Source organism: Astatotilapia calliptera, chromosome 3, assembly GCF_964374335.1.
Source record: "Astatotilapia calliptera chromosome 3, fAstCal68.1, whole genome shotgun sequence".
Classification (NCBI taxonomy): Eukaryota; Metazoa; Chordata; class Actinopteri; order Cichliformes; family Cichlidae; genus Astatotilapia; species Astatotilapia calliptera.
Window position 1 is genome coordinate 30,827,293 of NC_137424.1, and position 27,380 is coordinate 30,854,672.

General features: G+C 39.5%; 2 protein-coding genes across 2 annotated transcripts in view; both read right to left on the reverse strand.

Moving 5' to 3' along the window:
• chrnb1 (cholinergic receptor, nicotinic, beta 1 (muscle)) overlaps positions 1 to 6,179 on the reverse strand; it is a 28,319-nt gene extending 22,140 nt beyond the window's left edge. The window contains exons 1-2 of the mRNA XM_026161599.2: positions 5,920 to 6,179; positions 2,879 to 3,012 (exon numbers count right to left, since the gene is read on the reverse strand). Coding sequence (XP_026017384.1) covers positions 2,879 to 3,012; positions 5,920 to 5,980 — 195 coding nt within the window. The 5' untranslated portion in view covers positions 5,981 to 6,179. The remainder of the gene's footprint in view (positions 1 to 2,878; positions 3,013 to 5,919) is intronic.
• A 3,042-nt stretch (positions 6,180 to 9,221) lies between these two features.
• The window catches only part of fgf11a (fibroblast growth factor 11a), a 100,862-nt gene continuing 82,703 nt past the window's right edge, over positions 9,222 to 27,380 (reverse strand). The window contains exons 4-5 of the mRNA XM_026161600.2: positions 20,081 to 20,279; positions 9,222 to 17,401 (exon numbers count right to left, since the gene is read on the reverse strand). Of these exons, the coding sequence (XP_026017385.1) occupies positions 17,259 to 17,401; positions 20,081 to 20,279 (342 nt within the window). The 3' untranslated portion in view covers positions 9,222 to 17,258. The remainder of the gene's footprint in view (positions 17,402 to 20,080; positions 20,280 to 27,380) is intronic.

Sequence of the window (27,380 nt, forward strand, 5' to 3'; positions counted from 1 at the left end):
ATAACTCGTACTGCGTGCTAGCTAGCATGACGGAGTTTCTATACAGCTGGGTGGGTGCTTTGATGTTACTGATAGTGAACTTTATTTTATTCATAAGGTTAGTAGAGTTGCCAACGGCTCCTTAAAAAATGGAATGGTCCCTCATTCAGAGAAAACATTATGCGTTTCGTATTGAGCTGAGAAGGAACACAGTTTGTCCCGTAGTTTAGCTATAATGGAAAAACACACAAAGCTGGATTTATTCTGTGTGTTTATGCTGCACAGCTACTTCAATCATGAAACTGATCAATGATCAGCTGATCGTCTCTCTTGTTTGTTTATCGCTCACTTTGCGCCAGAAACAGGAAACCAGCGGATGTCGCGGTAAACAACAGCAGCACGTTTAAGCTTGATCAGCTGTTGTTAAAATTTATTTAATATTAATTTCTACTATCAGCTGATGTTTGCTGGAGCCACAGCTGTAAAGCTGCTGGTCATGATGTCTGTTTGTATATGTGGTGAGAGGGAAACATGAAGATGAAACCAGGAGATGTCCTTACTGAATCATCAGAGCTGAACAGGTGATGGAGAAACAGGTTTACCTTTTAGGTGACATGAATGAGTTGAAGGGAAGTTATGAACTGTTTATGAGAGACAAATAACACCAGGATCCTTTTTTACGTAGCTGACAGCTGGTAACTATGCAGGGGCGGGTCTAGCAAAGTTTTGCCAGGGGGGCCAGGTAGGGCATTAACAGGGAAAGGGGGGCACAAAGAAATACTTTTCTTTCTTATTCTCATTTAAAATGTCTCGCTTTTAAAAAATAATTATCTGAATCTTACAACCAAAGTTTTTATCTGATGTAAAATGTATAGAAATCATACATATACCAACAAGAGGGTGTACATCTGTTTTCATTCAAAGGCTTTATGCCTTTTCCTGTAATACCTGGTTGGCCCGTCTCTAGTCAAAATGCCTGGGCCGATTTTTTGTCCCAGTCCAGCCCTGAGGCCAGGCGACATGATGTTGCAGCGATAGGCAATACCACTTTATTGAAAGAAGGGTTTGGAGTTGAATCTATTGGTTGAATGAGTAGTTTATGTTTGTGTTTAGGCGCGACCTCTTGTTGTTACAAAGGTGTCTAAATGACTTATTAACTAAATCGACTAGTTAACATTATTGCAGAGGAATTTTTAATGTTTTGGGAATTTTTGGAACCACTGGGATATTAGTTTAGCTTAACAAGCAGGGGACACATGTAGTCTCTAAACAACTCTTTTACAAAAGGACTAAGAGGCAGAGACATGAGGGGATTTGCTGCATGAGTGGCATTTTTGCATGTACAAAATGTGACATATTGCATTGTGGGACTGTTGTACCCATGATGTGAAGGTCAAGTCATGAATTCTGGCTAAGCTTCTCTGCTCCTCGGCCTGCTATTTAAAACCCCAACTGGGACAGCTGGGACCAAAGCATGAGTGGGGGCAGCAAACGTTGGATGTCTTCCTCATGCAAACACATCTTGCTACCTCACACATGTCATTGCCTGCATATCAATACCCATCAGGCCCAGTGTTAATAATAACTCTGCAGTTACCCAGCTGGACTAGTTACTTGTCAAACTAAGAATCCAAGTGGGTTAGTTTTCAAGACAGGTCAACTCCACAGCTTAAGATGATCCACGTGACGAGAGTGGAAGAGAGAGCGTGACCTTGAGTGGAGGTGTAAGGAGTGTGGGTGTGTGGATGCACTATGTGTGTTGGTTTTTGATTGCCTAGGAGAAGAGAGTAAAGGGGAAAATAAAAAGCTCATAAAGTGACCGTGTGTGAGTGTGTGTGTGTACGGCTTATCCTTTAATGCAGTCACACAGGCAGCAGCCCAATCAGTGCATGCCACTAAACACTATTTCCCAGCATGAATGAATAAAACTACAGTACTTCACTACACCTCAGTAGTAGTACTCATTTTTGCCATCTGGTTGTGAATTTAAATTCAGATGGCACTGGGATTCATTCATGGTGGAGAATATGGAAGATAAGCTTTACATTTACATTTCAGAGGCAAAGCCACAGAAAAACCATCGTCTCTCTGGCTAAGAGTTCCAGCATGAAGTTACTGTAGCATGGTCACAGACTTTGATGTGTCCGATTATGACAGATTCATCTTTTCAGATCTTGGAAAAGATATTAAAGGAATGTAGCTTCTAGGCTAGACAGTTTGAGTTCTTTATGATTAGGCTGTTCTACAAGCTCTCTGAAAAGCCGTCAGTCGATTCAGAACACTGCATAAAGAGCAGTAACAGCGTCTAGTAGTATTAACTTCTCTTCACTGGATTTCTGCTAAATCCAGACTAGAAGTAAAATCCTTCTCATATATAGTTCCTTAAATAATTAAGCTCCATTGTATCTTCATGACCTCATAACGTATTAGCCAACGGAGTGCTTTGCTCTCTTCATTTTGTTCAGACTGCAGTCTTACTTAAAGGACAGGTGGTTGGGAGTGGTTTCTTCCTGTTAAAAGGGAGTTTTTTCTGACCACTGTCACAAAGCAGATGTTCATAGGCAGTCATAGTTTGTTGAGGTTTTCTCCCAAATGCTGTAGGGTCTTTACCTTACAACATAAAGCACCTTAAGGCGACCGTTCTTGTGAATTGTCAGCTAATGGCAAACATTTTGGTGATGGGAATCAGCATTAAACTGGTCGACACTTCTGTTACATCATGCTGGGTTACAGTCAGTCCTGGGTTCTCGAAAGGGGTCGATGGAGACCTGGCTTATAATCCATTAGAATCAGCCCTTGTTTAAATTTATTCTACTATGCTAGAATTTAGATTTTTTTTAAATCTGCAGTGACCTGCTGTTTACTGTGTGTACTTTTGTGTTGGGGTTTTGGGCCTCACCAGTCCGACGAAGGATGTGAGGATCATGCCCACGCGAACCACCACCCTCTCTTCAGGGGTACGAGCTGGTCGGACCTTAAGGTTGTATTTGGAAAAGAGGCTCTTCATCAGAGTATTCTCTGATTCAGTTGCACCTGTAATACACATTGACAGAGGTCAGTTGTGATGGCAGGCTTCAAACTGAAGTCCTTTAATAATTGCTAGTCATTCACTCAGATTTAGCTAGATATGTCCCTCCAAAAGCCTCAGCAGCTGCTGACTGCATTGATGCACTGAATTAATAAAGGAGTTCACTCACTAGATACACACTGGTGACACTGTGTCGCCGAGCAAGCTGTGCTGTGCATCAAAATATAATCAATCGACGACTGTCTCAATACCGAAGTCAATAGTGTGCAACAAGTGGATGTTTGATAAAAAAAAAAACATTGATTATTCATTTTGATGATTACTATAATGTTTCAATGTAAAGTTCCTGATTGTTTAATACCAAAAATTCTGTTAACTGCTTTTACAGACCAATTTCCTAGGTCCAGCCAAGGGGTGAAAGGTCAGCTCTATGTCTTTCTGCTTTTTGCAAATTATGCTATGCTGTTGACTTCACTGACCAATGACCCCCCCAAAAAAGTGACTAGATGACAATTACCACCTTCAAGTCCAGAATCAATCAGTCAGACCTTTCAGTCAGAAAAGCTGTACTGCTATTGGATGTGGATAGACTGCTTTAAGTGGAATTCAGGATTGACAGATGGATTGGCTTACCATGTGAAGTAGTAGTAGTGCATTCCCACATTATTTTCTCTAATTAAAACAAGTAAAAGACATGTATTTCAAATAAGTTCCTGAGGTTCTAAGGTCCTGTTTTTATATCAATGCTAAATGTTTCGCTTCAGGTCTGCATAATCGCAAACCTACTCAAACACTTGCATTCCATTGCATTTTCATGCGTAATCCCTGATTTACTTGCAACATTTTCCTCCTTGGTGTTGGAAGGTTAGAAGCATTTATAATCAGCAGCTCTTGTGACGCAGCATTCATCACGTCTGGCATTGCTGTGGCCCCAGCAGGATCTGACCTGACAGGAATAAATGATGACGATCACCCAGCAAGGCACCCCATTAGCTAGGCACAAGGAAGCATGGCTGCTGATGGAACGGGAGGTGACTATCGAAGGCCAGAATTTAGCATTTTTTATCTCACTACCCAGCTGAGATCACTTGGTAAATAACAAGACTGACTAAAGAATTAGCTAAAACTAAAATACTGGATGGTTGTATAACCAGTTAAAATTAAAAAGATTTTGTACTATATTTTTCTTTTATGGAGAGAATATGTGAGTATCTGCTTGAAAAGACCCAGTTATTCAGCTTTTTTCTCATAAACTCACCGAGTGAGTAGTGGCTCAGCAGTGATAAACATGGTTTAAAATTGAAACTGACTGCAATAAAGTTCAGTATACACTACATCCTTCTCAGAGTGGTTTGAGCGCACTGTCCAGTAACCACCGGGCAACTTACCAAATAAGTTGTATGAAAAAATGAAGTTATTGATTTCTCTGAAGAAATGTGTTCAACTTAACTGGCTGTGATTCTCTGCGACTGTCGTGTCTCTGATCGTATTTTCTTTAGTTTATAACTGCTGTGAACACAAGTCCTTAAAGATGAAATCTGCCATTGTGTTACAGGTATTTTGTTTCGCTATTTCATCATTTCTTGTTATCTTTCAAAAATGTCTTCGGCATAAATTCATTAGTGAGTTTTATTAGTTTGTTGATGCTATGAGATGCAATTTGAATGAGAGGTACATATCATAAATCTGTCATGGCTCCCTACGTGATATAATCCCTGTGCTTAACTGTCCCTGTATGCCACGTTTGTCACTCTGGAGCTCGTGTGGATGCCGCACCTCGATCCTCTAAACTCATCAACTTTAGCTGTACATCAGCTCCTGTCTGCTAATGAAATAAGTTTGTCACTTGTCTCAATAGCAGACACGTCTTGGCCTAATTAGGGCTACTTCCAGAACGCACAGCACGATTACTGTACAGTAATGGTAAACTCGTATGAGCCAAAGTTCTTGAAGGGACCTAACATGGGCTACAAGAAGTGTAATGTGGCCCAAAAGCTACAACATACCTGCAACAGTACCTGCATGTGACCCACCAAAGGTAACCCTGTGACTAAAGGCAGTCAGACTTACCCGATGAGCCAATGCCGTCATTCACGACTTGTTGTGGCCCAAAGAGGTTTGCAAACGTTTGTTGCTATCTGAGTACATTCCATTACATGCTGCTCCACAACACTTCTCACAGTTTTCTTCCCTCACCAATCAACCAAAGACTAGCCTCCTCCTGTTGTCAATCTGGAAATAAACTCTTACATCTTTTAACATTTATTGCAACCAAGAGGGAAGTAATGTTTAGCTCAATGTTTCAAATTGGGACTTCAGAAACCAGTGAGCGACATCACAATAGCCACATCCATCTTTTATATTGTCTGCTTTTCAAATGCTAGCATGCTAATGTTAACAGATCAAAGAGGTACAGCCTCACAGAGCCACTGAAGGTTCTCATTTTTATGTTTAATGACCATGTTTCTGTGCTCTTTCTGTGCTCTTTACACAGTTACACCAGCACGATATGCTACATGTCTCTCTTGATAAATGACTCACTGTGATTTCTGCCATTTTCTAAATTAGCCCATGGGAAAAGACATTAAACACTCAAACCAGATTGATAAGCTAAAGAAACATGAGCAGAAGAAAACACATAAACTGCTGGGCCTGTATTAATGTCTAGCCTACGTCGAAACGTGCTAATAAAACATTTTTATTGTACAGTATTCCAATAGGAACTGACATCGTGTCAGAGAAATCATATTCTCAAGTATTACTGTAAAGTTTTCTATTTTGAATTTGTTCTTTTCTGGTACTTTCCATTCTATGATCTTATTGTACATTAGATACTACACGAGTATTCATGTTGGCCTTGCATGACAACTAACGCTTTGTTACATGAGTATACTGTGTCAGCCTGTACTTACCTCCCAATGTGCTCAGGCTGTATAAGCAACATGCCAGCAGGAACAGATCCAGGCTTTTCATGATGAGGCCCAAAACCAAACTCTTGTCCTCCCCGGAAATAGATCTTGAATGAGTGAATCAAACTTCTTCCCTGCTTAGCTTTCTTTACCAGTTCAGCTCACTGGAACTCTACAGCTAAACTTTGACTTGGTCAGTACTCAGTTTGTACTGTTGTTGTCTGTCAGTCAGGCAGCCATGCCAGCTGCTGTGTGCTCCAATTACCTCCAGGAAGGGGTGGGGCTTTGGTGAAGGGGTTGGGGATACACACAAGCATCAAACTGGCAGAAATTCTTGTGAGGTTTTATATGCAAAAAAATTGTATAATTTTTTCTGGTATATTTCCTCTTCCAAAACCCTCCCCAAAAAGTTAGATTGCTGTTTATGTAACTGTGAAGCTAAAAGAGATTCTGAGAATTTTGGGGGGAAAAAAGAAAACCTATGAAATGATAGTTGACAGAATGACAGTTCAGCTGTTTTGGCTTTCTGCTTCAGAAAACCATGAAGCCAGTTCTGTAGCCACATTATAAGATAAAACTCTATAATTCAGAGGAACAAAAAACATACATAAACAAGGTCCAAAATTGCATGGGCCTCAAATAATCTGAAATAATCTGACTATTGGATAATAATTTAAAATTATTTTTTTTGGAAAGGGAACAATCAGGTTATTATCAGTCCAAATGGCATGGATAACGTTTGTACCTGTAAGGTTCATATTAAACAATATTTACAGGTTTTAGAGCAACATCCAGTCCAAAGGTGACACGATGAAACACAATGTCAAACCGCATTCTGCATGTATTATTATATAAAGATGAAATAGGTGCTAAACTAAGCTGCCTGCTGACCAGACCTGTCACCTAACAAAAACATGTCGTGCTTTATGAAATTAAAATATTAGACCCAAAAATGTTGAGATGCTAAAATCCTGGAGAATATCAGACATTAATTGGAAAACATTTGGATTTGAAAGCTGTTTCAGTAAGTGCTCTCCTCAGCTCCAAAACTCTTGAATGCAAAAACACGCTGGCAGCTGCCATCTTAATAATAATAACTTCTTGTTCTCAAGAGTTTTCACTATCAGCTCATTTGATCTATTTAATGACTTTCTCTTTTCTTTTTCTAATCTCATGACCCTTTGACCTAAAATCCTATTTTGTAATATGTCACTGAGACATTACCTCCAGCTGAGTCTTCTTCCCCAGCTTCCTCTTGCCTACACCCACATGCTGCGATCACTTCCTTTAATTGCTTAACCTATTTGCCCAACTGAGGGGTTAAATGATCCTATTTAAACTGTATTTCAACTTTTTGTGCATTCAGTTCTGATGTATGTTTTGGTTCTACAGGACACATGCAGAACCAACAGACCAGACATTAGCAGCTGTTATTCTCTCAGTATAAAGTCAAGTTGATGAAACACTCCAGACACTGCTGTATTTTCTGATTTGCCCCTGCAGTAAAACATCTACATCCCCGTCTTTATGTCCCTCCTCTCATCTCTTCATGCCAAACTGCTCTTGCACACATTCGTCGACCATCCACGCCACCATAATTTATGACACACTGTCACTGCCATTTGGCCTGCTGCCAATTTAATTACCATAGAAGCTAACTATTAACAGCTAGCGCCCGGTGTCAAGTCACACATCACGTCACCGGTCAGGGGAGAGTGCATAAAGCTTTTTTTGGCAGTAACTCAAACTAGGACTTCATGAGAGATGATTATTTAATTCTGAAGTAGTTAAGCTAAATTACATTGATTGTTTATCTACAAATATGAGTAAAAAGAGATTATGTGTTAACCTGTGTTGTGTAACTTTATTCTAAATGTTTGGGGAAGTCATTATAGTTTATTCACTGAAAGTGTCAACTTTCCTCCTTTTTGTTCATCTGTATGTATATTAAAAAGCATCAATTTAATCATTTTCTTTTTATCTTGTTTTATCCTTTCAATTTTTGCATTTTCTTAGAGTTTCAAAATAAAAGTCTGCCAACTGCCAACCGAGGTCAACTAAAAGTGCACTGTAAAAACATTGGAAATTTTTTACAGTGCAAACAAAGTACACGATGTGATTTTCTTGGCATGTTGAAGCTAAGCTGCAACCTTTGAAGAAGAAAAATGAAGCCAATGCAGATCTTTTTGCTACTTACTTTCTGTGCTCGAGTGAAATTCTAGTTACCTCTGCCAAGGAGGTCATGTTCTTTGGTAGCATTTGATGTGTCTCATTATTCTGTTTGTAAATACCATAGCCTGTTGAATAAATTATGATGAAACTTTTTAGGGGTCTAGAGTAGGGTCATGTTAACAGTCCATTAAAATTTGGCTTACATCCACTAAGGTCATCCAAAGCAATGATGTATTGGTCAAAAACAGACAAAAAGCCTTATAACCTATAGCTAGCGTCTTAATAACTGTAGTGTGTATTATCAACATATGCTGCATAAAGATTCAAAAAATCATATCACATTTGATCTCACTTGTGCGTTTTAAATCTGGCTTTCTTTCAAGCTGAACCCAAAATGCTTTATATCTTTAAAGAAAGTATTGTCAAAAGAAAGAGTGCCCAGTTAGTTAGAAATATATTTTAGAATAATATTTAATAAGCGCAAGTTATTCATGTTATCCATTACTACTCCTACAGAATGTTTGTGGAATCAAAGTAACAGTTTGTCATGCTCCTTTTATCTGATTTTTACAGCACTGAAATTTTAAAGTATTTTTAAAAGCAACAAAATAAATTTACATAAATAAAATGTTGTTCCCATAAAAGTAAGTATTACCTTGGCAGAGGTTTGTGCTTTCCGAGTTCTTCTTGTGTTTTATTAGTCTATTACTTCGACTGGCTGTGACTGTGAGTGTTAGAGTTTATGAAGACAGCTTCCTAACCAAGCTGATAAATTCACACTCTACTCTTCCATCAAATATGGTAACATTTAGCTCCCAAAAATGGCTAATGTTGAGGTTTTAACGTGTGGATTACATAACCAGGGGGCATTTACATCCATCTTCCATACTATATCATATTGTAAACTGTAGTGGAGCCATCTGCTGCAGTCTCACTTTGGGAAATAAGGGCACATCCAAAAGTATCTTCTTGCTCATTAAATGGACATTAAATTGACTTGGTTTGCATGTATTGAATGTATATGTATGTAGATATTTAGATGTTTTTTTAATAAATCAAACATAGAGCTAATAAGCAGATGTAATGATACAGAAGACCTGATTAAAAAGAGAAAAAAACTCCAGAGACCAGTGTTACAATCATACAAATATATTAGTTTGTTTTATTCAATTATATCCAATAATATGTCTCCTTTGACTTTGGGTAAGTTATTATAGAAATAAATACAGATCATATAGCAAATGCAGAGAGAAGAGTTTGGGATAGTAGAAGTGTTGAAGAGGGGGAGGGTCAAGGGGTTAAAGGGTGTCAAAGAGTAAATATTGGGGAAGGATTGTTTCTTTGAAGGTGTCCAGTAAATGATTGGCGCATGCATGCTTGTAGTCAAGCCCATCTGTGATCCTCCATCTCAGCCCACAAGTCTGAGTCTCCGAACTCCCAGGGCTCTCTGTAGTCCTTTTCAGCTCCTTCCTCCAAGCGATCCATGGGTTTGGATGGTGTTTCAATGTTGTGTTGTTCCACCTTGCCAGCAACAGGGGGAGTTACTGCACCCCAACCACATTTGCGTGTATATATTTATATAGAGAGATATATAGATATATTTTTTGCCCCATTTTGAATACAAAAATAGTGTCATTGTGGCTTTGATAGCTGGAAGACTGAAGCACTCTTTTTGCATTTGGAAGACAAGAATATGTCTAACATTAAAATAATGTTAAGATGATTTCCTTAAAATTCTTTCTGGAAGACTCACAATAAGTTGGATCGTCCATAAAAACCAACAGAACGGAAAAAAAACGAGTGACAGATTGATCAGAGAATAACACACAGACACAAGCACACACACACACGTGAAATGTGTCCGTGTGCATGTTTGAAGGACAGATGACAGTGAAGGTCAGAGGTTGGTCAGTCAGGCGGTACGTGACAGACAGGTGGATTCTGGGGGATCGGAAGGAGAGGGTTTGAAACCCCACAATTCTCATTCTTTACAGATCTAGCTTTTTAGTTCCACAACATGAGAGTAAAAGACACAGATATGTATTTAAACAGCAACAAAACCACATCAAATCAGCAAACACACGTGAATGTGACTAACCAGGAGTTACGTGGATCACATGTGACCTCACATCATATCATTATAAATCACAGTAATTCCACGAGAGTCACCCAAAGTACTTAGATTGACAAATGACACTTTAGAAAACAGGTAAAGAAACACTACAGAGTAAAGTCACCACTAAAGCGTGGATGGTGCATTAGCTTGTAAGAGGTGAAGTCCTTCCATGATCTGCTTGTAAAGGTCACCCGATTTAGCCACATCTGCGCTGGCTATGCAGGGGGTTGTGTGTGTGTGCGTGTGTGTGTGTGTGTGTGTGTGTGTGTGTGTGTGTGTGTGCAATGCAGATGTGTTCAGAGATCGTGGGGTGTGCCTTTAAAAAAAAAGAAAAAAAAGCAACAACAAAAATGCAAAACTTTAATAGCTGAAGTTTCATTAATGCTTCTCAGGGTGTGACATTGAATACTCCAGCTCTCAAATTTAAAAGCTTTTTTTTTTTTCATTAAAAAAAAACACCCGAGGAAGGCGTCACTCTTTTGTCAGAGCACGTGAGTCTCTCTCTTCCTCCCTTTCTCTTTTTTTTGTGTTTTCTGCTGCATTGCAGATGTGGTGAGGGGACTCCACCTCGAAGTAATGCACGCACGCACGCTTAAACAGCTCTGCTAGCTCACACACACACACACACACACACACACACACACACACACACACGCACACACACACACACACACACACACACACACACACACACAAAAGAGGGCAAAGTGTTAGAAAAATAAAAGCTTTAATAAAACACGCAGTTGTTTTCTCTATATCAATATTTCTCCCCTTTTTTCCACACCCTCCCAGATAATGTGGCTGCACCTTGTTAATAAGAGTTTATTGCTTTCTGCCCAAGGACTCATGCTTATTGATTTGGCCTCTTGATTTATTCTCTCTCGCTCTCTGTACTTTATTCTCTCTCTGCTTGGATACACATAAAGGACACACAGAAATATTCAGTAACAGCTACACAAACATTACATACGATTACCAGAATTGGCAGGTGGGATATCTGCACACACACACACACACAAACGCGCTGCCTCCAGGTCAAAGGGAAGTCATATTAGCTGTATGCAAAAAAGGCTCGCCGAGAGGAAATGGAACTTCAAAGAGAGGCTTTGAGGCGCGAGGTAGCCACTCTACAGTATGTGACACATGCCTCTCTCTTTCTCTCTGAGTCCTTCACAACCCCAGATGACCCTCTCACTCTCACTGCAGTTGTAATTCGCTCAGTAAGCAGGGAGGGCCCTGACTCGGGAGAAATGGGAGGGAAGGGAGTCCCTGGGGGGAGAGGTGTGTGCGTATGTGTGTGCGTATGTGTGTGTGTGTGTGTGTGTGAAGGGTGCAGCTGCATCAGATAGACATCATTTAGCTCCCTTCGATATCTAGGCGCAAGCTGGCACACCTTCCCCATCCCTTTCATATATAAAGAAGCAGTGACGCCGAGCTCACCAAAGGGCCAATATTTAACGCTTAGAGCTGAATCCGGAGACATTCATCAGCCAGTTAAAAGCAGTAAATTCAGCCACGGGAGGGGAGTGGGGTGTCCACTAATCAAACATGTGCTCAGAGAGACGGCCGCCGAGAGAAATGGCAAACTTTACATCCTGTAATTTACGCAGAGTCGTTTGAAGTGAAGCCTGAAGGCTGAGAGCGGACGGGCTGATTTCAGGCTTCACAAAAGACTCGCAGGACAGAGACGGAGGGAAAAGAAGGTGTGTACGAACACAGCATAAAACACACACACACAAACCGGTGCAAACACGTGTGGCCACACAAACCTTCCACCCGCTATAAATGATTTAGTAATTCTACTTTTCTGCCACCGCAAAAGTAAAATCAATAAGACTGCAAACAAAGCAACATCCTCTTTAAGATCACCACCATAGCTTGAAATAGACTAAAAATAACAGATAAAACCTTCCAGGATTAATCTGATTACTTCTCAGTTGAGCTTAAAAAATCACAATAATGACGATGATATTATTAACTGGAAATCTGAGTTGTTACTTAAAAAATATGGGTACTAACATCAGTAATCAGGCTGCACCTAGTATTTAAATAACAGTCGGATAAAAATCAAAAGTGTCTACATATTTTACAGTGGGACACTCAGATGTCTGATCCAGCTTTAAGTGGCTGATGGATCATTTCTAATGGATTGCATTTAATTGCTGAATCGACACACACACACATGCAAAACACACCGAAGTTTAGTTAGCTTTGAATCCATCATTCACTAGATGTCAGTGTTGACTGACGTGGGGTCAGTGAAGTGACAAAGATGGACTGGTTTAACAAAAGTTTGGCTTTAAAGTCACTGTATGACATGACATGAGGCATGACACAAAATGTTCACAGCCCTACACTTACTCCATAAAAATTTAATATTTTTTTCCTTATTTGCTCTCATGCAGCTTTTATTTTGAAAGTTAAAGGGCCCCTCCAGTGATTTTCTGTATTTAAGAGTCAGGAAAGGATTACAAAGGGACTAAAAAAGATATTCTCACTCTCACGAGACAAGATCCAAACTAGCAGGACCCCACATTTCCCATATTGACACCTCTCCACTTTCATTGCTTCTTACGTTCTTTTTAGCTTTGTATCGAAGGTTTTCTGTCAAAAGACCACAAACCTAAAAATGTGGATCAAGACTTCATCACAGTCACTTTACCCTCAGAGGTGTGTTCAGACAGGACACGGGGCACCTTTTTGATGAGATGAGGACTGGTTTAGCAAATGAAAACAGCTGTGGGCTAAAAAAAAAAAAAAAGCCACTTTTATAATTACCTTTATGAATGTAGCAATATCAACAGTATTCTAGAATAGAGGGTGACCGCATAGTTCCTGGCAAGATGAGCTAATGGCTGAGCTCTCACATAAACATAAAGAGATGCACTGGCTTGCCCTTAACTGGTATATGCTTTTTACTTGTTTGTAGAATAGTGCTTTATAGTTAGTTTTGTAAAATGCTTGAGAAAAGATTATTTCATTTTTCTTATCCACTGATTTGAGCTTTAGCATTTTTTCTCTCTACATGGGATTAAATCTTGGAACTAGCAAACGAGACCGTCATGGAGTGAGGTTTTGGGTCATTGTCCCAAAGGCTTTTATAGAATCTGACGTTTTCGTGCAACCAGATAAGTCGCCCCCTGCTGGCCATTAGAGAGAATGCAGGATTAAAGCACTCCTACAGCGGCTTAACTTTGCACACACGAGCCAAGTTTGTCATTTATCATCGTAACACCAATGCCTTTGGTGGTGCTCTGTCTGAACACACTTTCAAACGTTTGTTTATCTATATGGTAAAAATAATCTGTGCGAAATCCGTGCTCCTTAAACTCTTCCACAAAGATTATTTAAACTAAAACTTTAGCCCTTAACCCCTATTTAAAACCCAAAAACAACAGTCATGAGACATACATAAAAAAATATTGGAACATAGATTTCCCAGCCCTTAAAATACATAATATAGATGTTACAAAAGCTCTGTTTGTTGAGTGGAGTAACTCTCTCCATCTAAGAGAATCCAGTCTCAGACAGACTTGCTTCAGTTCTGGGAGGAGGGAGCCTCTTTTAATTAAACACTAATTACTCTGCAAATAATAGTCAAACACTGTGTTCTGGATCGTGTGATCCAGGGAGGGTGTCTGGTCAAACACATCAACCTGAATGTCTATTTAACAGTTTAATTAAGGTCTTCAGTGTGAAAGTGAGGTTTTAACAGTAGCTTAAGTACAATAAATTAAAAAATATATATTATTTTAAATCATATATGTATTGAATCACCTTCCTTTATATCCTTCACCCCCTCTTTTATTTATTTCCTCTCTCTCAGACCACTTCCTTTCCTTTAAGTATTCACTGGATTGCTCTTTCCTTCCTTCCTTTCTTCCTTCAGGAAAGCGGAGGTACAATTTGCTTCAATTCTCAGGTAGAAGATTACATTGCTCAGCACCCTCGCCTCCATCCTGATTGGGTTATCAGCTATTATTATTTACAACCACAGGTTGCATGGGGGCAGAGGATTACGCGCATAAGGAGAAGCGCTAGTAAATGTGTGTCTTCAGGCAAGAGTGTCCACCTTAGCATAATTCCCTTTTAAATCTCTTTTTGTTGTGCTCATCATCATAATTATCCTCCCTAAAATTTTCTCTTCTTCTCTCGCTCATTTCTTTTGTTTCTCTCTCTCTCTCCCTCTGCCCTGATCATCAATCTCGCCTCGCCTTTACCTCCCGAACACAAAGGACTCCCTCGCTTCCCACAGTACATAAACATAAGGCAGAAACAATTACCCTGCCTGGCATATTGTAGCAAGTTTGATATGAAAAATGATTGCTTTTTGTGTTCAATGGAAACAACAAATGGAAATGCACCAAACAAGGTCTCCGGAAAGAAAGGAGTGAAATATTAAATATGCTAGTGATTTTCTTTACCAGGACAGGCTAACAAATAAACACTGGCAAAAAGATGTGAGACGCTTAAGTTTCCTTTTTTCAGAGCCATCATTCTTGTACCATCATCTATGCTCATACAACTTTAATTATTTTTGCCTCAGTCATATCATGGGATCACAGTATATAAGCTCTAAATAATAACTGTAAGGACGTGACAAGTAAAGAAGGCTTGAATTCCTCTTTGCATCAAAATCAAACTCTCTGGGAGAGATTTACTATAAAACCAAACCCCCAAAAAACTGCAGAGTTCATTTCTAAAAATGTTAAAAATTACATTAACAAATGATTCCCCGGCATTAGTTTCTTTAGTTAATGTTACAGTAATTTAACTGAGTACCCTACACTAATTTATGTATGAAGTATGGGAACTTTATATGAAAAATCAGTGCAGAAGAAGCTGAAGAAATCCTGACTTTGGTTCCAGCAAAACAGATCATTAGTTACTACATTTCCCATAATGCAATTTGGTGGCATAGTTCATTTAATTGTACTCTTTCAAAGTACAATCTGCTTCCCAAACTGATATCTGGGAATACATGCAAATAAAGTCTCTGAAAATGTAACTTTTGAAACTCCCAAACTTATACCTGAAAACTACAAGTTTAAAAATTAAAATTAACATTTTTAAATCTTTCTAAAATCAAAGGTTTTTATTCAAATAAGGATCACCTTGGTATAAACCGAAGGTATATCAATCAACTAAATTTGATTTGACCATTAAAGTGAACCTTTTACATTGTACTTACATGATAAAATAAATAAATAATAGATGGAAACTTACATTAAATCAAATTACTTAAAGTCAGCATTTTGGGCATTTTTTTATTTTTTGAGTATTGCTGCCTCATTGCTCAGGGGGAACTGAGCTTTTTCCACCAGAGCTGCTTTCCATAATGTCTTCTAACTTTATCTTTATCTTTAAGGAATAAACACGGTTTATTTGAACAATGCTATGCAGCGCGAAAATTTGGGGAAGTGTAATTCTCATACGGATGCAAGATAACTCTTAGTGTATGACAAATTAGTGAAACAGCTTAAAACTCAGAAAATGCAGACACTTTCAGACTACTTTACTCACAGCGCTGCGTAGCCAGCTGTCATATATTATTTATCTTTAGTTTCAAGACAGCCACTTGACATTAAATCCAATTAAAAGGATTACTGATTGTGATTTATATCCAATGAAAGGTTGTTCTGTTAGTTTTAGCCTTTCACTGGAATATCAGTGTATGTGTGAATATTGACTATTTCACACAAAATTAGGTCAAAATCTCAAGTCAGACCCCCTGAACATGATGGCAGAGTATGATGAAAAAATACAAAATTGGCATTTCTATATATATGTGTGTGTGTATTTGTGTGTGTGCAGTGAAACAAAAGATGATTTGCACAGATAGTGTGTGGCCCTTGAGGGTTTGTGCAATGCATGGCCGGCCACAGTGAAAACAGCTATTGCAGCACAGTCACAAACCGCACAGCCAGGCTCCATTACCAACCCATTTCGCTGATGATATCCTCATCATCTCCCAGAACCCGTACACACACTCACCACTGTGTCATGTTAGTGGGCGCAGTCACGAGCGTGCGTGTCACTTTGCTAAGTGTGTTAAGGTGTGAGATGGTTTTCAGCGGCTGATGCTCATGGACATCTGGGCTCTAAAGTGTGTGCACGTGCTGCACAAACCACAAACATGCATGTGTAGATGTAAGTGTATAAATGAGTGTGGGTTATGCGGTTACGCAATGTGCCGGGGGAGCTTTTGACCCCTCGTTTAAGGGTCGAAAGATTCTGATCAGTCCCAGACTCCATTAACGGAGCCGCAGAGGAGGGAGGGGCTTTCTTGTGCCGCAGAGTGGAAAATTGAGTCCATGTCACGAACTAATAAAATCGTAGCAAAGGTGAATGGAAGAAGGGAACACACACACACACACGCATATAGGACTGACTCATATTCAGGCTATCTCACAAAGTTGCTGACGCACACGCTGAAGATGTGGAGTGAGCAGATGGCTTTAGAACCAAAGGGTCTGTGTGACAGCCTCACATTAGCATGACTCTTTATCAAGCTAACCTTAGCATTAAACCCCATAGGGGAATAAAGACGTAACCCAATTGTGGAGCATGTGCAGCAGAGGGACAGATTTACCCAGTGCACTCTTTGTGTTAAACCCAGGAAGACTTTGTTTGGATATTTGGTTGACTGGAAGGATCTCAATGATGATGTCTAGAGGGTGTGGGGGGTTTTCCCTTCCAGCTGGTTGAACACGCTGTGGTGACATGCTGTACAATGTTAGGCCACTTTTCACCTCTTTGCGGAGTTATTGCTTTTAGATCCCAGGCTCTGCTAATCATAAAGGTCATTAAATAAGAACATGGTGGGCTGGTGTGAATGGGCTTCTGTAAAGGTAAAAGGGGCCTCCCACTGGCCAACTCCACTCTGCCTGGACTTGCTTCTGCTTTTTACCCAGTTTGTCACCAGTGCATTATGGGATCAGTATTACAGGCAGCATGTGGGGGGGAGGGTAGCCCTAACAAACTTGTTCAGGTGTCCGCTGGTGCCCATTGTCCACGTGTTGTCTACCACTCCTCTCTCCTGTGTCTCTGAGCGCTAGGAGGAGGAGGTTTTGGTTTTGGATTGAGGATCTTTCTTGCCGTTCTGGAGCACAGGCGAATCACTGGAGGTCTTGGGCGTTTTTCTGGGCGGACTCTGTTCACCAACGTCATGTAGAGAGGGCTCCCTGTACATAGCCACTGGGCAAGGCAAGTTTATTTTGGGGAGGGAGAAAGAAAAATTAGAAAGATTGGACACATAAATGCATACAGTATATTATATCAGTCTCTGGCTCTCTTCCACAGCATGTCTTTTATCTTGTCTTCCTTCTCTCACCCCAACTGGTAATGGCAGATGGCCCCGCCCCTCCCTGAGCCTGGTTCAGCTGGAGGTTTCTTCCTGTTAAAAGGGACTTTTTCCTTCCCACTGTCAAGTGCTTGCTCATAGGGGGTTATGTGATTGTTGGGTTTTTCTCTGTATGTATTATTGTAGGGTCTACCTTACAACGTAAAAAAAAATCCTAAAAAATCAGTAATATTCCAGCAGCTGGGGCGCCAAAATAATACCAGAAAATAACAGAAAATAACTTTCCCATAAAAATACGGTTATTTTCAGTAATGACAATACAGTTTGTTGCCCTAATTTTACATGGGATTTTGCCTTTTTCAAGTGCTTTTAAACATTAAATTAGGAACATTTTAACGTGATTAAACAATGAAATTACCCATAAACAAGGTCAATGAATGTGGCAATATGAATAATAACACTTAAATGTACAGAAATATACAGTTAACAGTTGGTTTAAATAATAATGGATTGCATTGATATAGCGCTTTACAATTCCCCTCTGGCCATCACCAGTAGGCGGTAGGTAAAGTGTCTTGCCCAAGGACACAACGACCGAGAGTGTCAAGGCGAACTGCCAACTCTTGAGCCACGATCACCCTAAATCGCAACAATAATAATAATTATTTGATGTAAAAAAAAAGTTTATAGGAATTATTTTATATATTTTTCCATAGCATTACATTTGAATTTAACAGTTCAATCTTTCAAATAACTTACACATATTTGTGAAATTATGATACATTTGTGAAAGTATTTTAACAATCTAAATATGCACATGTACAGACAGATACATTTAAAAAACAAGAAAATTATGTTTTATGACATTTACAGTAATTTTACGTTAATTTACATTTGAAATGTAAAATCACAGTCTATTTATGTAAATTTAATGATAATCTAGAAGAACAGTACAAAACTGTAAAATACACAGTAAAATACTTTTATATTACTTTTTTTTTTTTACAGTGTACAATATAAAGAGCCTAGGGGTGACTGTTGTTGTGATTTGGGGCTGTACAAATAAAATTGAATTGAATATATACAGTATACTGGCTAATATGGATTACTTTTAATTCAATTTAATTTTATTTATACAATCACAATAAGAAAATCGAGTCGAGTAAGAGTCGCCTCAAAGTCCTTTATAGTGTGAAGTAAAGACCCTACGATAAGACCCTACAATAATACAGAGAATAAACACACAATCAGATGACCCCATAACACGTGAATTATACTAATACTAATGCGGCATAGAGTAACTGACGCCATAACCAGAACCCTATTTTAACCCTACGCTGCAACCTTCTACGTAACCTTGAGTGCTTCTTCTGAGAAATGTAACTACACGCTGGGATGACGTATACCACAACAAGTCTAAAGGCATGGAAGGTTGTGGCGTAGGGATTAAAGCAGTTTCTGGTTACCAGCTAGGACGTAGGTTTCCTGCAGAAGTCTAAATTTAGCTTAAGATCAAACATTTGGCGACAGTGGGAAGGAAAACCTCCCTTCTAACAGGAAGAAACCAGATCCTGGCTTAGGGAGTGGACATTATAACATAATAGAAAAGCAGCAATAGATCCTCTATTATTCATTTTTGCCACTTCTGCTGGTGTTTTTCCTTGTAGGTTGCACTGTCTTAGGTCAAATCAAGTCAAAGTTTATTTCTACAGCATAACACATTCAAAACAATCTCAGCTGACCACAGTGCTGTACAGGTTATACAAAATATAGACTACACACAACAGTTAGAAAATCAGGAGTAAATAAACACTGAAAATCATCAAATAAAGCCTTAGTGGGCATGGGTTATAAACCCCACCATCGCTGAGTGTGCACTGATCCATGCTCACTATCTGCAGGTGCAGCACCTGTTCTGTGCCGGGCAACGAGGAAATATCATGCACTATTAAATGGCTTTTGAAAAACGTTGTAGGTTTTTATTGTTGCTGTTATAAATTCTACTCATAAAGCATAAAAGAGAAGAAAAGGATGATAACAAGTTTCAGCGGTATGTTCTCTAATAATTGATGATATGATCTCAATACATGCATCTAATGTTCTGCACTAAAACTCATTTACAGAAAAGACATGATTCACATTTGTGACTCAGATTATGATGATATAGTAATTTCCTGACATGCTGATGTGTTCAAACTTTTCAACAATGGATTGAGGTCATGAGTAGATTATGAGTGTTACTTTATTCATGGGGGTTTGAAAAATGATCAAAGTGAAGTGATCACGTTGATCATTTTAATGTAACTTTTAATCTCTATAACTTATCCTGTATCTTTATTATTTTCATATCCTGCATGAAGGTTAAGGAAAGTAAAAAGTTTTCTGGACTGATGAAATTTCTTGCTTCCTTTGTTACAGTTGCTATTTTTTGTGTTATCCTTGGTTTTCTTTCTGTATGACTTTTTGTCTTTTTATTTTAGATCTTTTTCTTTGCCCCCTTGTTGAAATTGAAATTTTTATTGTTTTATGATAGAAAGCAACATGCTTTACATGTACATACCGTACAAGCTTACCTTCAATAAGTTTGGGCAGGAAGTGAGCAGCTCCCTTCGTCTTCTTGACGCGGTTCCCCTTCATGACTTGGCCGTCCCGGTTGATGCCGATGTACCAAGCCCGCCCTGACTGGGTCTGTCTGTACAGGATGGATGAGTAGGTGACGTAGTAGTTCTCAAACACACACTCCTTAAACTTACACTCAGGTGTAAAGTGTTCCTGTAAGCAACACACACACACACAAAGACACGTCAGGTCAATGGAGAAGAATAACACATTTGGAGATTGCATCATTTTTTATCTGTTCTATTATTTATATATTTACTCTCCGGTTCCACTGGCTCAGCTGGGAATGGGAGGAAATGGGTTCCACATTTCATTGTGACAGGTTTACAGGAACATCTGTGGCATGCACACAGACACACAAACACACACACACAGACAAACTCAGTCCCAACATGTACATGCCTCTTTGCCACACGGACAAAGTGTTTTGTGAGCCAGCAGGTCATAACTCAGTCTCTACGGTTTACCTGTAACAAACAACAATCAACTGGATCCTTCACCTCCTTCATAGTTTAATGACGTCGCTGTTGGCCTTCAGCTCACACACACACTCAGACACACATACACACACAGAGCCCCCGCATTAGGCAATACGTCAACAGCGGGACATCCCCACCCTCCTCCCCTTCATCGTCCTCCCCACAATCTCTGGTTACAGCTCTCACATATTCCTTCTCTATCTCATATTCCGTGTCTCCTCCACTTCATTCTCTCCATCCCTCCGTCATTTGGTAACCTTGTCCAGGAACAAACCAATTTGCAGGATTGATTTCGAGCCTTGATGTGACGGGTGAGCAGAAAAGGCCTGAATAAGGAGTTTGCTCCCTCTCTTTCTCTCCTTCCCACTCTCGCCCCTCCTCGCCGTCTCCTATCTCGTCTCCCTCTCTCCGTCTGCCATTCCAGGCCCAGATCCTCACGCCTGCCCATATCCATTGTACCACACATAAACAAGCTAATTACATCGACTGTATCGCCCATTCTTTAATTACACATCCATTCACTTAGACAGCCATTCATTCCCTTGCCCACCCATTACCTTAGCTCTATTAGCACAGAGTGAAATCCAAAGGTCTGCAGTGTCTCTGAAGGTGTAATCAGATTGCTATCATTAACTGCGTTTCGCTGCAGTGTGATGTGTCTCATCTTCTCTGTGCAGTGTGTGTGTAGGAACTTTAAAGGATTGTAAGGTAACTTTAAAGCTGATCAGCAGCTCATTACCACCCCACCACCACCATCATCAGACATGCATGCTCAAGACCATTAATTGATTAATTATGTGAATTAAACTGAACCTGAAACAGATAAGCAAATTTAGGAGATCCTCAAAAGTAAGCAAGTGTGGTAAGATGCAGCATCTTTTCTGTGATAGGCTCTGTTATTTTGCAGACTACAAAAGGTCACATGATTAGGAGAAGTAACACAAAGTGATCACATTGCATTAAATTGTGTGCTTTAAGGATTTTAAAGATAACCCTGGCTTATTTTAACTTGTTATAGTTTTCAGTGGATGTTTCATCAGCTCTGCTGTTTTGACATTTTTTCTGTGCAGGATCTTTAAAGACTTTATTGCAGGGTTGTGAACACAGATGTATAAACTGACTGTATTCTAATACCCAGTGTTCTTGCACTCCTGTCAATGTAATTTCCTGGTATAATTTTCACATGGAAACTCTTCTGCTTTACTTTTTCATTTTCTTGGGACACCCCATTTATTACATTTTTTGAAAAGTGGAACTGGCCCACATCACAGTTTCCAACAAGGACCATGTTTTCAACACAGGGTCCTACTGTGAAGTCCTCAGTTTCCTCAGGGGAGAACGTTTGATGGAAATGACTTGAACTGCTCCAGAGTGCCATCATGTGCAGGCACATCTACATTTGAAGATATATGATGACATATATGATGACTTCAGGTGCATCAAAGCAATCCTCACTCATTGCCTCTCCGACAGTCTTTCCACTTCCAAAAAGTTCTAAATCATTTTGAGCGACCAGTGTGTTGACGCAGTGCTCCCTACAGCTTTCTAACAAACGTCATTTTTAAACTGTTTTAAAAGGAGCACTTGGATTGGTGGTGCATTTTATATCAGGTAAAACATAAAACAGCTCCAAGGCCCTCACTCTTCACGTACAATTAACATGCCTTTATTCTCACGGCATCACTATAGTTCAGCGGTCCCCAAACTTTTAAGCACCACGGACCAGTTTAATGTAAGACAATATTTTCATGGACCGGCCTTTAAGGTGTTGCAGATAAATACAACACAATAAAATGATACGCCCAAGACAAAAACTGTGGTATTTATTATATAATAATAAACGCAAATCCGCTGTGTAATTGTGTAACTTTATTAGCAGCGTCCTCCTGAAATCTGCCAACAACATTGAGAGTAACATCCTCCTCTCTGCCCCTTAATTAATCTCTGGTCGCTATAGTAACACGTAATTATTTCTTTCAAAATAAGACACAACTGCAACACGAGAAAAAACTATAAATTTCACACCCGAGGCTCTACTCTCGTGGCCTGGTACCAAACGACTCACGGACCGGCCCCGGGGGTTGGGGACCGCTGCTACCCATATGGAAAAGATATATATAAATCTTATGAAGTTTGTATCTGTCTCGTGTGAAACTTGTATGAAAAGCATACAAGAGTGACTCATGACATATTCCTGTTCAGTGTGTTGAACCATACAGTACAGTATAACCACACCAGAGAATATAAGCGTTTTAATTGTATATGAAAAGAGATTGTTTTGGTGGTTTGTGGATATTTTAGCTGTTTCAAATTTTGACCTTTACTCGAACTATTTTAAGTTTGCTTTGAGGTAAACCTTCACTGTAACTTAATGGTGCAGTTATGTGTGTGAGATCATTGTGACTTTTCTGTTAAGCATGTGTCATGTCAGCAGCAAACCAGATATCAGGGCTACTTTCCCCCACATTTTAAATTTCTTGGGCCATTTCTTATAACAGTTACTGTGTTTTTGCTAGATGTGCAAAATGTGCTTGTGAGTGTCTGGTGTCTTCTTAACATCTCAGCCTCAACAAAATGCCAAGTCCACTCAAAGCTGAGGTGCAGACTGATGTTAAAGGGCAGGCTGCTCCCTCATCTGTCATCTTGACTCAGTGTCTATGCTGACAGAAAATAAAAACAAACTAAGAGTTCGACGTGGGTAAGACCAAATATATGGTTAGCCAGTGCTTTGAATTCCTTCTAAAATAAGTGTTGACATCTTAAACATGGGTTTCAAAAATCTTAGTTAAGGAAAAAGATCTCCATTCAGTACACAGTCAAGTATGGTTTTAAGACAATCAAGTTGTTGTTGCATCTGCCAGCCCACATTTTACACCGGCAATTTAGGCACTCTGGGCTTACTACAGTCTGCTCCTTAATGATAGCTATCCCAACTTAGAGACAAAACAAAATCCAGAGACTACAATAAAAATAATACAGAAATATAAAATATTAAAGTAACACTGAAAACGAATAAGAATTAAACGTATAACAAGTAGCAAGAAGACTTCTGGTTTGAAAGCTGGTGCCTCTGTGTGATGAGTCGGCATGTTCTACCTGTGCCTGTATGGGTTTCATGCATGTTAGATCAACTTATTTCAAACTGGCTGTAGATGGGAGGTAGATAAAGTGCTTAAAGTGTATAGTAAGTGTAGTCCAACTAGAAAACTGGCTTATATAAAAGCCAGTCCATTCCCAAAGCGTAAGAAGAATGTCAGGTTTAAAGAGAACAGCTTGATTTGAGTCACTTACTGTGCTGTCAAAGTGTAACTACAGTACCACACAATCGGTATATACAGTATTACTACACAAAAGTGTACTAAGCCTTCAAACTAACACACTATCTGGAGTGGGGCACTAAAGTGAATATCTGCATGCATTAGCACATATAAGACTCTTTTTTCAGTTAGATGGATTGTCTGAATCATGCCTGTATATGATTTAAACTCAGAGCAGTAAAAATCTTGAATAACAGGTTAAAAAAATATTACAAGTTACTTCAAGTGTAAAAAAGTACATCCTGACAATGTTCACCTGCCAAACAGCCAAGATTTAAACCTAACAAAGGAAACAAGAAAGAAAAAGCTGACAATCCAAGACTAACCAAAGTGATACCTGTCAGCCCCTCCTTTAAAAAACAGAGAGCAGAGGGTTTTATTTCCTGTTAAATGATTTAAAATACAGACTTAAAATACGGATAACTTTCCACATATTTTATTAGAAATGCCTAGAAATGCTAGAAATGCTTTTTAATGAGTAATTCATGACTTCACTGCAAATTTCACACTTTCCAAATCAAGGCCAAGGTCATAGTATGTGTGACACCAGTGGTCTAGATATTTACAATATATTCCATTCATTTTCTCAGTTCATTGTCCTGTTCAGGGTCTCAAGTTGACTGGACCCTATCCTCGCTGTACTAAGGCAAGAGACTGGGTACACACTCAACAGGTCGCCAGTCTATCACAGCCCTATTAAATAGTTAATTAACAGATATTTTTCTCCATCTCACATTAGTGACTAAAAAAAGATTAAAATGACTTCTACTGTATCGAACATATCAAATAAATCATATAATTGTACGCAGAAGAAAGCTTTGTGCATGTAGTTAAAAGCATGCACTCAGGGAGAGATCAGCAATGCTGTTTTATAGAGTTTAGACTTTTCAAAATTAAACACTGACACACATTATTCAAGCAGCATACACACAGGGGACAGATGAGCATCTGTCTTCATGATTTGCTCTCAGTGGACTTCAGGCTGATTTTCTAACTGATCATTTCCCCTTCATCAATGCTGAGGAAAGGCAGCCATCCTCGTATCTCTTCACCGAGGACACCAACAAGCCTCAGTCTAATAACAGAGAATACGATCTGTCACCTGAGCCCAATAACCCCTCATTCCCCTCATCCAAGAGACAAACTACATTAAAGCATCTCCAGTGCAGTTCCTCTTGTGTTCAGCAGGTGCTGCTCCAAACACACAGCCGGGGCTTCTGCTGCTGCTGTAGCTCCTGATGCTACAAAATTAACCGGTGTCCACTTGTCACTCTGTAACCCCCTGAAGGGCTTCGTTTAGCCTGCTAAAAACCACTCGAGCTGGAGAACAGCCACGAATCCACCCAGGGATTCTTTCTCTGCAGCTTTTTAACAAACCACATTTTAAGGAGAGTTTAGTTGAAATGTCCCATCATGTTGTATTTCATACCTCTGGATGCAGAAGTGGATATAACCCTAACAAATAATAACTTCTACAACTCCACAACCTACTGGCAGCCTTGAAGGTTGTTTTAGCAGAAAAATATAAATGTCTAGTAAATCTCAGGGGTTAGGATGGAAGGAAAAGAGGAAAAATTGCTCATGCATTCACTAAGAACAGACTGAGTAGAGACAAGTCCACCATGCGCATTTAGGTGTGTGTGTGTTTGTGTGTGTGTGTGTGTGTGTTTGTGTGTGTGTGTGTGTGTGTACATCTACTCATGCATGTCTGCTGTTGTGACAGAGAGACATGACAGATCCCTCTTACATCAGTGGGAGGCCACCCAGTGCCAGATGACATGCATATAGACACACACAAATACACACACCACACTGACATCGATAGTGACGGATGGACAGATCACTGGGCGAGTGATGGGAGGGGGGGGACAGGGGGAAGAGGTGTGGTAAAAAAAATAAAATAAATAAATTTTAAAAAAGCAAATGAGGATAAAGGAAACGAGGGGAGAAACATGACAGCTGAGGAAGGAGAAACTGAGAAAGTATTTTAGGAATACTCTCTTACTATCATCAAAAACATCATTCAGCCCTGTTCTCAGCAACACAGCTGCTATTAAACAATGAACCTCACGTTCACTTAGATGGGGGACTTTATGTGAGACCTTTGCAAAAAGACAACAAGCTCTGGTGCAGAAAAAAGACAACAACCTGGATTAGGGTTCCATACGACATGTGACACGGCAGGGCAACACAACCAAGCGTGAATAACTTAAAACAATTTGTAAGCTGAGCTGACACTGCAGGTTAATCAGTGGCCCTCAATCAAAGCCACAGACACTTAGGGATTGTGTCCTGGGGATGCTGCTGGTCGGAGATACGTGTTACATGTTTTATTTAACATATTAAAAGGAAAAATTGTGATAATCTGAATATGGGCTAAAATAATGAGCCTTCATTTGGATAACAACAGGAGTAAGTCACGGCTGTGGAGTCAAGGGCAAACAGTTTGACTGCCTTACACAACTCATTATGTGCTCTTCCTATCTATATCTTATATTTTGTTACAACCTTTGTCATGGGAATTAGTATCTCTTTAAAAAAAATATTGTTACATTTAAATCCAGCAGCAGATCCAGATCATATCCAGTTTCCGTTTTTTTTTTGTTTTTGTTTTTTTAAAGGCACAATAAACTGCATAAAAATGTAATGGATACTTTCACTGCTCGTTAACCATCCCTCTACAAAGTTTTGCAAAAATTTGGCTTAGTTTCAAAATGCAAACAAAAAAACAGCTTTGGTGGAGTGAAACCAATCAGATGAGGTGCTGAGGTGTTTAATTCCTGTGACCCAGTAAAGTCCTTTTAAGACATCAACTATGTAACATTGCCGGCTTCATTAGGCAGTTAAAGTGATGGCTTTGCCATTCACATATGGGTGACTTTTACATTAATGCGACCTCATTTGAACATTGCAGCGACTGTTAAGGAAAGAGCTACAGTACAGGACGCCTCATGCGCCCGTACAGGAAGTTATGTGAAATGTGCGAAGCTTGCCCAGACCATCTCCTCCTCTACTTGAAGGGAGTTGTTTTTTTATTTTAGCTTTGGACAATTTCTGAACATATGTTATATGTATATAAATAAATATTCCTAAAAATATAAAAAGGTTTGGCTCTATGCCAGGGGTCCCCAATCGCAGTCCACGAGGGCCGGTGTCCCTGCAGGTTTTAGATCTCACCCTGGGTCAACACACCTGAATCACATGATTAGTTCATTACTAGGCCTCTGGAGGACTTCAAGACATGTTGAGAAGGTAATTTATCCATTTAAATCAGCTGTGATGGATCAAGGACACTAAACCTAAAACCTGCAGGGACACCGGCCCTTGTGGACCCCTGCTCTATGCCTTATCTCTGGTCATTGAAATCACTGAACTGAACTTTGGTTGTGGTGTTGGCACCTTTGGGAGCATTTGAATTGAATTGAATTATCTGATAAATAATGTGGTCTGATGTGTAT